The sequence below is a fragment of the Hyaena hyaena genome, unplaced genomic scaffold (genome assembly GCF_003009895.1).
Source record: "Hyaena hyaena isolate Hyena2069 unplaced genomic scaffold, ASM300989v1 scaffold_1063, whole genome shotgun sequence".
In the NCBI taxonomy this organism is placed as follows: Eukaryota; Metazoa; Chordata; class Mammalia; order Carnivora; family Hyaenidae; genus Hyaena; species Hyaena hyaena.
Genome location: NW_024081688.1, coordinates 396,195 through 412,017, shown reverse-complemented (window position 1 = coordinate 412,017; position 15,823 = coordinate 396,195). Strand labels below are relative to the sequence as shown.

Here is a 15,823-nt window from a genome sequence, read left to right as displayed (position 1 = left end):
AAATGTGTATTCTTTTTTCATCTTATCTGAGTCTGTAATAGTTTATAGGAAGTAAGGTAACATAATAAAATTCAAGGTAAGATTAATTCCAACTTGTTCTAGCAGTACTCCTTTAAGTATACTTGCTTTTTTTGTGTTCTTGTCCTACTTTACATTTATTTCTCTTAGAGCACAAATTCAGTGACACGATATTTATACTGCATCTAGAGTGTGAAATTCTTTGATTGGACCAAATACTTTGTGAGGACATAAAGTTGAGCATGTGATTGAGTTGATGAGAGAAAGGAAAAGGTCTTTTCCTAAAATGCAGTCAAGATTGTTGTATAGTCAGACATTTGTGGGGATGAGTACTGAGTGTTATGTGGAAACTAATTTGACAATAAACTATTTGTAAAAAAAAAAAAAAAATTGTATAGTCAGAGCAAAACACAGGTACTTTTAATTGACCATCATTTGTGTTATATATATTGGCATATATGTTCCCAGTGCATACCTATAGAATATGTATATGGGGTATATATATTCTGTCACTTCTGGGAGATATACATTTGTACATACATACATAACACAGATATATATATTTGTTTTTTTATTTACATAAAATTAATGTCCAAATAGATTAGTTTCTAAGAGTTCATGCCACTGAAACTTTTTATTTTTGACTTAGATTTTTATATACTGTCTGGAACAGTTGAGCACTAAGCCTGATGCAGATGTAGATACTACACAGTAAGTAAATTAAAACTGACCTCATTGATGTATTTAGGAAGATTTAAAACACAGAATAATGTTTTCTATGTGGTCTTATATCCAAAGGCAATAAATGAGATAGATGGTGTATATTAAAATTATATTTTTACATATTTGACCTATATTTTTTTGTATGATTTATCTTTTTTAAAAAAATAGTTTATTTACAAGTAGGTTTCCATATAACACCCAGTGCTCGTCCCCACAAGTGCCCTCCTCCATGCCCATCAACCCCTTCCACTCCCTCCACCCCCATCAGCCCTCAGTTTGTCCTTGGCATTCAAGAGTCTCTCATGGTTTGCCTCCCTCCCTCCCTCTCCTCACTATTTTTCCCCTTCTTCTATCGCATGGTCCTCCGTTAAGTTACTCCTAAGGATCGCATACGTGCAAACATATGGTATCTGCCCTTCTCTGCCTGACTTATTTCGCTCAGCATAACACCCTCAAAGTTCCATCCATGTTGCTACATATGGCCAGATTTCATTCTTTCTCATTGCCATGTAGTATTCCATTGTGTAAATATACCACATCTTCTTGATCCATTCGTCAGTTGATGGAACTTAGGCTCTTTCCATGTTTTGGCTATTGTTGAGAGTGCTGCTATGAACATTGGGGTACATGTGCTCCTATGCATCATCACTCCTGTATCCCTTGGGCAAATTCCTAGCAGTGCTATTGCTGGGTCCTAAGGGAGTTCTAGTGTTAGCTTTTTGAGGAACCTCCACACTGTTTTCCGAGAGGCTGACCAATTTACATTCCCACCAACGGTGTAGGAGGGTGTGCATTTCTCCACATCCTCGCCAGCATCTAGAGTCCTCTGATTTCCTCGTTTTAGCCACTCTAACCGGCGTGAGGTGGTATCTCAGTGTGGTTTTGATTTGTATTTCACTGATGAGGAAAGATGCAAGCATCGTTTCATGTGTCTCTTGGCCATCTGGATGTCCTCTTTGGAGAAGTGTCTGTTCATATCTTCTGCCCGTTTCTTCACTGGATTGTTTGTTTTTCAGGTATGGAGTTTGGTGAGTTCCTTATAAATTTTGGATACTGGCCATTTGTCTGATACGTCATTTGCAACTATCTTTTCCCATTCCATCGGTTGGCTATTAGTTTAATGGATTGTTTCCTTTGCCGTGCAGAAACTTTTTATCTTGATGAGGTCCCAGTAGTTCATTTTTTGCTCTTGATTCCCTTGCCTTTGGGGATGTGTCAAGTAAGAAATTGCTGCGGTGGAGGTAAAGGAGGTTGTTTCCTGCTTTCTCCTCTAAGATTTTGATAGTTTCCTATCTCACTTTCAGGTCCTTCATCCATTTTGAGTTTATTTTTGTGTATGGTATGAGAAAATGATCTAGTTTCATTCTTCTGCATGTTGCTGTCCAATTCTCCCAGCACCATCTGTTAAAGAGGCTGTCTTTTTTCCATTGGAGGTTCTTTCCTGCTTTGTCAAAGATTAGTTGGCTGTACATTTGTGGGTCCAGTTCTGAGTTTTCTATTCTATTCCATTGGTCTATGTGTCTGTTTTTGTGCCAATACCATACGATCTTGATATGACAGCCTTGTAGTAGAGGCTAAAGTCTGGGATGGTGAGGCCTCCCCTTTTGGTTTTCTTCTTCAATATTACTTTCGAAATTCAGGGTCTTTTGTGGTTCCATACAAATTCTGGATACTTTGTTCTAGTTTTGAAAAGAATGCTGGTGCAATTTTGATTGGGATTGCATTGAATGTGTAGATTGCTTTGGGTTGTAATGACATTTTAACTATATTCTTCCACTCCATGAGCATGGAATGTTTTTCCATTTCTTTGTGTCTTCTTCAATTTCCTTCATAAGTTTTCTATAGTTTTCATCATACAGATCTCTTGTATCCTTGGTTAGGTATATTCCTAGATATTTTATGTTTTTTTTTGTGCAGTTGTGAATGGGATCATTTTCTTGATTTCTCTTTCTGGTGCTTCATTGTTGGTGTATAAGAATGCAGCCGATTTCTGTACATTGATTTTGTATCCTGCAACTTTGCTGAATTCGTGGATCGTTTCTAGTAGGCTTTTGGTGGAGTCTGTCGGGTTTTCTGTATAGAGTATCATGTCATCTGTGAAAAGTGACAGAGTGACTTCTTTGCCAATTCTGATGCCTTTTATTTCCTTTTGTTGTCTGATTGCTGATGCTAGGACTTCCAGCAGTATGTTAAACAACACTGGTGAGAGTGGACATCCCAATTGTGTTCCTGATCTCAGGGAAAGCTCTCAGTTTTTCCCCATTGAGGATGATGTTAGCTGAGGGCTTCTCATAGATGGCTTTTATGATGTTTCAGTAAGTTCCTTCTATCCCCACTTTCTCGAGGGTCTTTATTAAGAATTTTGTCAAATGCTTTTTCTGCATCTATCAACAGGATCATATGGTGTTTATCTTTTCTTTTGTTGATGTGATGGATCACATTGATTGATTTGCAAATTTTGAACCAGCCCTGTAACCCAGGAATGAATCCCACTTGATCTTGGTGGATAATTCTTTTCATGTGCTGTTGGATTCGATTTGCAAGTATCTTGTTGAGGATTTTTGCATCTGTATTCATCAAGGATATTGACCTGTAGTTCTCTTTTTTTGCTGGATCTCTGTCTGTCTTGGGAATCAGAGTGATGCTGGTGTCATAAAATGAGTCCGGGAGTTTTCCTTCGATTTCTATTTTTTGGAATAGCTTGAGAAGAATTGGTATTAATTCTGTTTTAAACGTCTGGTAGAATTCCCCAGGGAAGCCATCAGGTCCAGGGCTCTTCTTTGTTGGGAAATTTTTGATAACTGATTCAATTTTTTCACTAGATATGGGTCTGTTCATGTTTTCTATCTCTTCCTGTGTGAATTTTGGTACTGTGTGTGTGTGCTTATGAATTTGTCCATTTCTTCTAAGTTGTCTAGTTTGTTGGCATATAATTTTTCATAGTATTCCCTGATAATTGCTTGTATTTCTGAGGGATTGGTTGTAATAAGTCCATTTTCATTCATGATTTTGTCTAGTTGAATGTTCTCTCTTTTTGAGAACCTTGGCTAGAGGTTTATCAAATTTGTTTATTTTTTCAAAAACCAACTCCTGGTTTCATTGATCTGTTTAACTGTTTCTTTGGTTTCTATATTGTTTACTTCTGCCCTAATATTTATTATTTCTCTTCTCCGACAGGTTTGCGGTGGTCTTGCCCTCTCCCTCTAGTTGCTTTAGGAGTGGTGTTAGATTTTGTCCTTTCACTTTTTCTAATTTCTTGAAATAGGCCTGGAGTGCAACGTACTTTCCTCTTAGGACTGCCTTTGCCCCATCCTATAGAGTTTGGATTGTTGTATTTTCATTTTCATTTGTTTCCATATATTTTTAAATTTCTTCTCTAATTGCCTGATTGGCCCATTCGTTATTTGGTAAGGTGTTCTTTAACCTCCATGATTTTGGAGGTTTTCCAGACTTCCTGTGATTGATTTCAAGTTTCATAGCATTGTGATCTGAAAATGTGTATGGTATGATCTCAATTCTTTTATATTTAGGCGGCTTTATGTCCCAGTATGTGATCTGTCTTGGAGAATGTGCCATGTGCACTTGAGAAGAAAGTGAATTCCATGGCCTCAGGATGTAGAGTTCTAAATATGTCTGTCAAATCCATTTGGTCCAATGTGTCATTCAAGTCCTTGTGTCTTTATTGATTTCCTGTCTAATAGGTCTATCCATTGCTGTAAGTGGAGTTTTAAAATCCCTTGCTATTAACACGTTCTTATCCATAGGATTGTTTCTGTTTGTGATTGTTTTAAATAGTTAGGGGCTCCCGTATTTGGTGTGTAGACATTTATAATTGTTAGCTCCGCCTGATGGATAGACCCTGTAATTATTATATAATGCCCTTCCTCATCCCTTGTTACTGTCTTTAGTTTAATGTCCAGCTTGTCTGATATAAGAATAACTACTCCAGCTTTCTTTTGACTTCCAGTAGCATGATAGATATTTCTCCATCTCCTTACTTTCAATCTAAAGGTGTCCTCCAGTCTAAAATGTGTTTCTTGTAGACAACAAATAGATGAATTTTGTTTTTTTATCCATTCTGCTTCCCTGTGTCTTTTGATTGGGGCATTTAGTCCATTTACATTCAGTGTTATTATTGAAATATATTGATTTAAAGTCATTGTGTCCTGGCCAACAGACACATGAAACGATGCTCAGCATCCCTCTTCATCAGGAAAATACAAATCAAAACCACACTGAGATACCACCTCACTCCAGTCAGAGTGGCTAAAATGAGCAAATCAGAGAACTCTAGATGCTGGTAAGGATGTGGAGAAACGGGCACCCTCCTACACTGTTGGTGGGAATGAAATCTGGCCATGTGTAGCAACATGGATGGACCTTGAGGGTGTTATGCTGAGCGAAATAAGTCAGGCAGAGAAGGACAAATATCATATGTTTGCACGTATAGGAGGATTAGGAGGAACTTGACAGAGGAACAAGGGGGAGAAGAACAGCGGAAATGGTGGGGGAAAGGGAGAGAGGCAAGCCATGAGAGACTCTTGAATGCTGACAAAAACTGAGGACTGATGGATGTGGGGGGAAGGGGGAGGGGTATGGAGGAGGACACTTGTGGGGATGAGCACTGGGCGTTATGTTGAAACTAATTTGACAATAAACTATTTGTAAAAAATAAAATAAAATAAAGAAAAATAAATAAAGTCATTGTGTCCTTTTTGGGATTTATGCTTATGGTGATATCTCTGGTATCTTATGTTCCTTGCAACATTTTCCTCATAGAGTCCCCCTCAGGATTTCTTGTAGGACTGGTTTAGTGATGACGAATTCTTTCAAATTTTTTTATTTGGGAAGACTTTTATCTCTCCTTCTATTCTGAATGACAGGCTTGCTGGATAGTGGATTCTTGGCTGCATATTTTTTCTTTTCATCACATTGAAGATTTCCTACCATTCCTTTCTGGCTTGCCAAGTTTCAGTAGATAGGTCCGTCACCACTCTGATAGGTTTCCCTTTGTATGTTATGGCCCTTTTCTCCCTAGCTGCTTTCAGAATTATCTCTTTGTCCTTATATTTTGCCAGTTTCACTGTGGTATGTCATGCAGAAGATCGATTCAAGTTACGTCTGAGGGGTGTTCTCTGTGTCTTTTGGATTTCAGTGTCTGTTTCCTTCCCCAGATTGCGGAACTTCTCTCCTATAATTTGTTCAAGGACTCCTGCAGCACCTTTCCCTCTCCTCCTCTTCTGGAATTCCTGTTATATGGATATTATTGTGTTTGATTATATAGCTGAGCTCTGGAACTCTTCTTTCATGGTCCTGGATCAGTTTATCTCTCTTTTTCTCAGCTTCCTCTTTTTCTATAATTGTGTCTTCTAAGTCACTTATTCTCCTTTGTGCCTCTCCAATCCATGCATAGGACGCCTCCATTTATAGCATTTTTCAATTTGTCACAGCTATTTATAAGCTCTATAGTCTTTGTGGCAATAGTTTCTCTGATGTCTTCCATGAATTTTTCAAACCTAGCAATTAATTTTAAGTCATGTTCAGTTACTTTGCTTATATCTGTTTTGAGCAGTTCTTTAGCTGTCAGTTCTTCCTAGAATTTCTTTGGAGGAGAATTCTTCCGTTTCATCATTTTGGGTAGCTTTCTATCTCTTGTTAGTTTAAAAAGCTTCTTATGCATCTGCACCTGCAAGTGTTGCTGTACCAAAGAAGGCTCTTTTACTATCCTGGACCTGTCTGTTCAGGAAGTGTTCTTTAATTGGTGTCTCTTGGACTCTCTTGTTGAGACCTTGGTTATTTTATTTTCCTACTCATATTGGTATTTGGAACTCTCCACCATGTGTAGTTTGGCTTGTTTCTTGAGGTAGCCCTGGAAAAAAAAAACAGACAGCAAACACACAGGGAACAAAGGCACACAAATGCACAGACGAATCCAACAAACACGCTAAATCAAAAGGGAATAAGAAAAAAAAAAGGAAGGGACACATACAAAAAAAGAAATAAAAAGCGGAAGGAAGGAAGACAAATAATAAAAATAAAAATACATAAAAAAGAAAAAAGAAGAAAAGAAAAGGAAAAAGAAAAAACCCAATAGACAAAGGAGAGTCTAAAGCATAGAACCAGAATTCCCAGCTACAAATAAATAGCCAGGTGTATGCAGTGCTGGTGGAAGAGCATATACAAAGAGAGAAATAACAGGGCGGGGAGGAAGCAAAATTGAAAATGAAATGAGCAGGCAGAAAGACTAAGAGGCTTAATTCAAATAGAGAAAGAGGGGAATATGGTTGGAGAGGAAGCAAAGGAAATGACGATAATGCTACTCAGAGAAACTGTAGTCATTACTCAAGAGAGAAGAAGATAAAAAGGTAGCGGTGGAGGTGTAGAATTTACATCTAGAGATTGGTTAAAGTGTGGCTGTTTAAGCAAGCCAGTCACCAGAATTAATCAGGGCAGTGCATCCATGTTGGTCTTGCCCAGGCTCCGGCTCTGGTAAAAAAAAAAAAAGAAGAAGAAGAAGAGGGCAGCTCTCTAGCGAGGATGGGCGTGGTTTGGTCTAGTGTATCCTGCAGGGGTCCTGCCTTGGTGGTTGTGGGGATAAAAGTGGTGGTGCCTCAGTCCCTTTTAGAACCAAGTGTTGCAACTCACTCTTTTGGGTGTGAACTCCCTGTGCCGGAGACATAGCCAAGGTGGGCCTTGCTCCATATCCCAAGCCTGGCCTCATTTCCAGATCTCAGTCCATGCACCCCATTGATACTGCCCAAAATAGAAACTCGCAGGCGAGTCCCTCAGAGCAGTTTCAAGCCTCTAGCCTTCCCGCTGGGGATCGAGTCGGAAGCCACTGCTTGAGTCCCCTCCAGGTGGTGCCGGTGAGCGAGGAGCAGTTTTACCTGGGGTCTCTTGGGACCAGTGCATCCCGCCTAGGGTCAGCTCGACAGCAGGTACGGGTCCCTCTGTCCCATCACCCGAAATATAAATACGCCGGCGAGTCCCTCAGAGCAGTTTCAAGGCTCTCGCCTCCCCCCTGGGGGTCCATCCAAGCCAGAAGCACAACAGCGCAGCTTCAGGCACTGCTCATGTCCCCTCCAGGCTGGGCTGGCAAGCAAGGAGCAGTTTCTCCCGGGGTTGCCTGGGACGGAGTCCGTCCCCCTAGGGTTAGCTGGACAGCAGGAAACCGAGTCCCTCTGTGTCCTAAGCAGAGGTTTTTCTCTTCTCCAGCGACAAGGACAATGCCTTGAGCAGTTTCAGTCACTCTTTCCTTTTTTCCCCCTAGACTCACCGCAGCTTCCTGCAGAGGGGGATCCTCCCCCTTCCCTCTTTGTCTTTGGTCCTGGCCCGATTTTATCTTCCCCAGTTTGCACTCACACTATAAGGTTTCTCAGCGGACTAATTCTCCTTTTCCTCCCAAACTCCTGGATTCTGTAAGGGTTCCTATGATTTCAGGCCTTCTAGGTGTGAGAGATGGGGGCAAGTGAAAGGTATGGAGCTCTCTACTTCTCCACCATCTTGTCTCCTCCCTTTTTATGATTTATCTTTTTTTTTTTCTTTTTTTTTTTTTTACAAATAGTTTATTGTCAAGTTGGTTTCCATATAACACCCAATGCTCATCCCCACAAGTGCCCCCCTCTGTGGTGATTTATCCTTTGAACTCATCTTAATTAGTATTACTAGAGACATGTTGGACAAAGAGTACCTTATTAGCTTACTAATTATTGAAAGGAACAAGTTTTATAAATAATAAGAATGAAAATTAAAATATATAAATCTAGTTGATAACCTTTAGAATCCTGATATTAGAGATTTAGCAATACTTTTGTTAAAGACTAATTTTGCTAGTAGAATTAAGTCTGGGCCAGGCTTAGTTATTTGAGCTCCAGAGAACACATTTTGATTCTTAATATTTATGAATTCTGGTAATAACTATTTAATAATGTAGTTCTCTGTTGTCTTTTAGAAATCTATTTTATCTGAATGATACCTGAATGTATTTGGCACCTGTAACTTTTCTGCACCTAAGGTTAATGCTCTGACACCTAAAATACTAAAGTAAATGCCTCTTATATCTGTAATTGATCATTTCAGAAGTTTTCCATTTTTGTGATTTTCTTGGTACTGATTTTTACCAGTTTCTCACTGATTTATTCTACTGAGCTGCAAATAGCTAGATTTCATTCTTTTTTTTTTTTCTTTTTTATGACTGAGGAATAATCCATTGTATATATACCACATCTTTCATCAGTTGATAGACACTTGAACTGTTTCCATAATTTGGCTATTGTTGATCATACTGCTGTAAGCATCATAGTGCATGTGTCCCTTTGAATCAGTACTTTTGTATCCTTTTGGGAAAGACCCAATAGTGTAATTGCTGTATCATAGGGTAGTTCTATTTTTAACTTTTTGAGGAACCTCCATACTATTTTCCAGAGTGACTATACCTGTTTGCATACTCACTAACAGTACATAAGTGTTCCTTTTCCCCCATATCCTTGCCAACACCTTTTGTTTCTTGCATTTTAAAATTTTGTTGATTTTAGCGATTCTGACGTGTGAGGTGATATCTCATTGTAGTTTTGATATGCATTTCCCTAATGATTTGTGAAGTATATCTTTTCATGTGTCTTTTGCCATCTGGATGCCTTCTTTGGAGAAACATCTTTTCATGTCTTCTGTCTATTTTTAAAAAATGTTTATATATTTATTTTGAGAGGGGGGAGGGACAGAGAGAGAGATTGAATCCCAAGCAGGCTCCATGATGTCTGCTTAGAGCCTGACATAAGGCTCAAATTCACAAACTGTAAGATCATGACCTGATCTGAAATCAAGAGTAAGACACCTGACTGAGCCACCCAGGCACCCTTAGAGTTTTTTTAATATATTTTTGATACTAACCTTTTTTTGGATATATCATTTGTAAATATTTTCTCTCATTCTGTAGGTTGCCTTTTAATTTTGTTGAGTGTTTCCTTTGCTGTGCAGAAGCTTTTTATTTTGATGTAGTCCCAATAGTTTATTTTTGCTTGTGTTTCCCTTACATCAGGGAAGTTACCTAGAAAAAATTGCTATGATTGATGTCAGAGAGGTACTACCTGTGTTATCTTCTAGGATTTTTAGTTTCAGGTCTCACGTTTAGGTCTTTCATACATTTTGAATTTATTTTTGTGTATGGTATAAGAAAACGGTTCAGTTTCATTCTTGTGAATGTAGCTATCCAGTTTTCCCAGCACCATTTATTAAAAAGGCTGTCCTTTTCCCATTGGTTATTCTTGCCTTAACCATAAATGTGGGTTTATTTCTGGGTTTTCTGTTATGTTCCATTGATCTATGTGTCTGTTTTTGTGCCAATACCATACTGTTTTTGATCACTACAGTTTTATAATATAACTTGAAATCTGGAATTGTGATGCCTCCAGCTTTGCTTTTCTTTTTCAAGAGTGCTTTTGCTAATTGGGATCTTTTTGCTTCTCTACAAATTTTAGAAGTTCTAGCTCTGTGAAAAATGCTATTGGTATTTTAATAAGGATTGCATTAAATGTGTAGATTGCTTTGGATAGTATGGGCATTGTAACAATATTTGTTTTCCCAGTCCATGAACATGGGAGTATCTTCCCAATTCTTTGTGTTGTCTTCAGTTTCTTTCATCATTGTTTTGTAGTTGTAAGAGTGCAGATCTTTCACCTGTTTGGTTAGTTTATTCCTAGGTATTTTATTATTTTTGATGCAGTTGTAAATAGAATTTTTTTCTTAACTTATCTTTTTGCTGCTTCATTATTCATGTATAGAAATGCAACAGATTAACCCACATTGATTTTACATCCTGTAATTTTACAGAATTCATTTATTAGTTTTAGTGGTTTTGGTGAAGTATTTAGAGTTCTCTATATATTTCTGAACTCTATTTTCTGTTCCATTCATTCATATATGTTTTATACCAGTTTGTGTTATTTTAATGTTCATTAGTTCACTTTTTATTGTTTTTCAGATTGGTACCCTTCTATTGCTTTTGTTTTAAGATGTTATTTTCACTTATTTAGTGTTCTGTATGAATCTAAAATCCATTGGTTAGGTTTAAAGAAAAGAATTTTCACTAAAGTGTTTAATATGATTCTGTTATATCAGTTAATCAGAGGATTTATAGTATATCCTCCCCTGCACTTTTGTATATCTGGTTATTTGGTTATTAACTAATTTCCTAACTCAATTCACCGATAAGTGATTTGCTATGAAATTGAGCTTGAAAGAGCCCTCTGGAGATTCTGATAGGCAAAAACATTTCAGTTAATTTAAGTCTATACCTAAAAACTAAACTGTTTGGTATTTTCCCTTTTGGTGACTTTTAAAAAATTTGAGTATTTGGAAGAGCCAAAAGCAAATTTCATAATGGGTCTGTTAATAGATAGCCTACAGTGTCTGCTTTGAGCTGTTGTGTAATATAAAAAACAGAGAGTTATGCGATTTTTGACCAAGATTTTAAAGTCAAATTTACATAGAGTTTATTATATTTTTTTAAATTGAGGTATAATAGGCATATAACATTATATTAACATTTTTAATTTTAGTGCTTTAATTGTAACTGTTCTCTTTCTTGTTTCTGTTATTTAGCCTTTCTGTTGATGTATCTTCTCCTGATTTGTTTGGAAGTATCCATGAAGACTTCAGTTTGACTTCTGTAAGTAAGATGATAAATAGAAGGCTGAAATGTCATTTTAAAACTATATAATGGGGGCGCCAGGGTGGCTTAGTCGGTTAAGCGCCCGACTTTCGCTTGGGTCATGATCTCGCGGTTCGTGGGTTCAGGCCCCGCGTCGGGCTCTGTGCTGACTGCCAGCTCAGAGCCTGGAGCCTATTTCAGAGTCTGTGTCTCCCTCTCTCTCTGGCCCTCCCCTGTTCACACTGTCTCTCTCTCTCTCTCCTAGAAATAAATAAAAATATTAAAAAAAAAAAAAAAAACTATATAATGATTTACAAATCAGTCTAAATTACTTTGATTTCTCTTGTATAACTGCTGTAATATACTGCTCTATACTTTGGGGCTATTTTTGTGTGTGTGAAATTTTTAGTAAAAATAAAATTTTATATGTATTCCACTTAAAAACTTTTTAGCCAAAGTTGTAACTTAAATAATTCCATCTACTCCCAGAATCATGCAGGTTTGTGAGTGTGAAAATAGGTGCCCTAGTGGTTCCCTGGTGTGTGAAAGTTGCAGAGCAAGTTTCCCATACCCTTCCTCTTTTATCAGAGAAGCTCTGATTCCTGATACTTCCTAATAGCACTTCATTTGAACATAAAGTTCCATAGCAAAAACAAAACTGTATTACCTTATATATATATATACATACATATATATATACATACATATACATACATATATGTATATATATACACTTAGACTGGTTTTTAACATATACATGTATTTAGGGATGATTCACACACATACTTTATTATATGTATAAATTCACGTCTTGAAATCCCAACCCATCTATCTTTTTTTTTTTTTTTTAAATTCTAAACCCATCCATCATAAAAAAAAAAACATAACCCTCTCTGGTTTGTCATTTGCTTGAAGGATGTGAGTGTGTTTATGTATATATGTATATGTATCTTTCAAGAAAGAAAACATATGACCAAAATTTCCTGCCCTGTTTCATTCCCACAAACACTGTATTTATTTTTTTTATTTTTTTTTTTACAAATGCTATATTTATAAGTGTGAATTCCTAAGTGAAGAATTTGTCATTTTAGGAAAGATTAAAAATTTTGTTTGGGACTAGATGTACTGAATGAGTGCCATTCAAGCAGAGGTATTTAGTGAGTGATTAGATATACTTGTCTGGACCCCAAGAGAGAAATCTAGATACAGAGTTGTGAATTAGAAATTTCCACTTGACCCTTAAGCATATACAGATTAGGGATACCAATGCCCTGTTCAACTGAAAATCCATGTATAATTTTTGACTTCTCTAAAACTTAACTACTAATAGTCACTGTTGAGTAAAAGCCTTAGCAATAACAGTCAATTAACACATATTTTATGTTATTACTATATGCTGTATTACAATAAAGTATAGTAGAGGAAAAAAACGTTAATAAAATCATAAGGAAGAGAAAATTACTTTACAATACTGTGCTGTATTTACCTTGAAAAAAATTTGCATGTATATGGACCACTGCAGTTCGAACCTGTGTTGTTCAAGGGTCAACTGTTGAAGCAAGATAAGGCCTGGGAATGGATGAGTATGCTATGAAAAATACTAGTAGAATGAGAGGAGGGCCAAATATATAAAAACAATTTGGGGTGTACTAGTATTTAAGGAATGGCCAGAAGCAGAGAGCCTCAAAGTTTTCTGAAAGAGAATAATCAGAGAAAGAGAAGAAAATCCAGATGGAGCAGTGTTCTTGAGAAAGATGGAAAAGTGTATTTAAACAAAGGAATATTTAACAGTATTGCACACTGATGGAGGATTAGGTGGGGTCAGATGAAAACTAGAGCCTTGTGGGCTTGGCAGTTAGTTGGCCATGTGTGACTATAGAAGAAACACAACAGTGGATGCTAAAGGGCCATCTGTGTGCACAGGGTCAAGATCGAATAGGAGCTAAGGAAGTTGACGTAGTGACTTTAAACCATTTTTTCCACCGTGTACATAGAAGACTAGAGAAGGACACAGGCTAGAAGAAAGAGCCTTCTAAATTGAGAACAACTTGTGTTGTTGCGCCATCTGTGCTTTTTTCTCCATCCTTTAAAAGAAGCCTAATTTCTACATGACAGTCTTTCCATGACTGTGTTTTGAACACTTTACATGACAGTGTTTGAAAATAGTTGTTGTATGGGCTTGGAATCTTCCTTTTTCTTAGTTAGCACCCTAAGTCATTTAGGCATTTCCTAATCAATGTGGCAGTGGTTTTCCTATTAGTCTGTTTCCAACCTTTTTCAAGGGTGGGGTATAGGATTCTGATGTGACCCTGGTAACTGGGAAGCAGCCAGAACTATACCTTACGTTCCGTCTCTATTGACTTGTTTTGAGCTTACTGTCAGCCAAACCCCAGGTGTTTCATACTTGCTTCTGCTGGTCATAGGGTCTTATTGCTCCCATTTTACTACCTAAAATTACTCATTTGGTACCAAATTCATTTCCTGTGTTTTGCTACATTTGGGTTATCTCTCATTAGATTTGGTACAGATTATCAAGATCTTAGGGTCTTATTCTGTCATCCAGCAGAGAGGCAGTTATGGTGAGAAAAAGGTCTAGGTTTGGAGTCAGAAGACACTACTTTGCTTCCTGATCTTTTTACTAACTGAAGAATCTTAAAAATGTCATTAAGGTAGACCAGTTTTTTCCTGGACAAAATTGGGATGATAATGCCTACATATGAGAGATTCTGTGAAAAATAATTGAAATAATACATCAGGACATAGTTCATAATTAGCAAGTACTATCTTTAATAGGTTGTTATTTTCAAACATACATATTCATCTAAGTTGTTAATAAGCTTTTAATTAGTCATCCAAGTTTAAGAATTTGATTACTTGTGGTGTTCATTTTCTCCCACTTTCTCTTCTGATTGGTTAGATTTGAGAAGAAAAATGCCCTTACCAAGAGTAAAACTTTAAATCACTCAAATCATTTTTCCATTTGGCGGGGGTGGGGGGGGTGGGGGAGGAACCATGCAGATTACAAGGAGAGAGTTAATTAACCAGTCAAAGACTATGCACCAGGCTCAGGGGTCTATTAGATAAGGCTTATATTTGGAGGGAAGACTCTTGAAGGGAAAGGCAATTGAGGATTGATCTTATAACTGAAAATCCAATTGAGATTTTTGCAGAGCAGAGCATGTTTAGAGCAGCTGATGAAACTTTACACTTATTTTATTTCATGTTCTTTATGAGGACACCATAATGGTAACAGCAGGTATGGGGCAAGAGGGAATATACTCCTCCCCTAGCCAGCCTATGCAGTGCTGTTTCCTGCATTCTTTCTGATTCTTACTTGCCATTTTTTCACAAAATATGGAGGAGTGGTATATATACCGTAACCCTGTTTTCCTTGTTTATAATTTATTTCCCATCCACAGATTCATTCAAGGCCACTAACAACCTTTCATTTCTTTGAAAGCACTTTAATAACTTCTTGTCCTTTAGTTATAGTTGTTGAATAGGCCAAACTCAGCTAGTGATAAATATAGTAATATTTTAAATAAAGAAATTTAAGAAGTTTTAAAATTTTTGGTGGAGCTAAATGAAATTACTAGATACAGCTATGCTTGGCAATTGAGTTCAGAGTGTATCTCAAAAAGCAGGGATCTATTTATTTTCCATATTTATTATATTGTTGTTTCCTCACATTTATTATATTGACTTTAACATAAGTTCTAGACAAAATAGTAAGCAAAATATAGCTGAAAATTTTTCCTGGAAAGTAGTTTTGCCTTAGTGTTTAGTCAAGGGATCTTCAATCAAGGCTCTAAATTACTCACAATTGTTCTGTAGAATGCTCTGACACTGAGGGAGCATGGGAAAGTGTTCTTGGTGAGCCATAACAGCAGTGACAAATGCCATTCCTGGAATTTTGTTTACAAAACGTTCTTTTGAACTGTAAAGTGATGTTTATTCATCAACCTTGAGGTCTGGTAATTTTGATAAGAAATTACCCTAAACTGGCTAGAACCCTGGGAGTATAGAATATGAGGCTTAACCCTCTTCATGACTGTTACTTGTGGGAGAATTCCTAGCCTCTGTCTCATCACTCCCCATAAGAGGGAAACTGTTCTACATAAAAACATCTGTGAAGGCCCAGTTTTTAGAAGGAGCCCATTGTATGGATAGCATTTTAATTCTCTTTCAAGTTATGAAAAATTTATAAATTATTTTCTATTAGTTTCTGTGTTTTTGTAATTATTTTAAAATACCGATTTTATAGCATTTTTTGATGCAAAAAATATTAGGTAGAAAAACCAGTAAAATAGAACCCCTTTCATAAGAACAACAGCTTACTAATTAACTGTTTTTCCATATAGCTATTAAATTTAAAAGGCAGCATTGACTCTTTAGTGTATTATGTAATAGCAATCAGTTAATAGAATTATAGAA

The 15,823-nt window shown here is 37.0% G+C and overlaps 1 protein-coding gene across 5 annotated transcripts in view; it reads left to right on the top strand.

The window, feature by feature from the left end:
• The window catches only part of EXOC2 (exocyst complex component 2), a 317,437-nt gene that overhangs the window by 150,212 nt on the left and 151,402 nt on the right, over positions 1 to 15,823 (top strand). For all 5 annotated transcript variants that reach the window (XM_039222094.1, XM_039222095.1, XM_039222090.1 and 2 more), the window contains 2 exons: positions 668 to 729; positions 11,341 to 11,407. In XM_039222094.1, the coding sequence (XP_039078025.1) occupies positions 668 to 729; positions 11,341 to 11,407 (129 nt within the window). The remainder of the gene's footprint in view (positions 1 to 667; positions 730 to 11,340; positions 11,408 to 15,823) is intronic.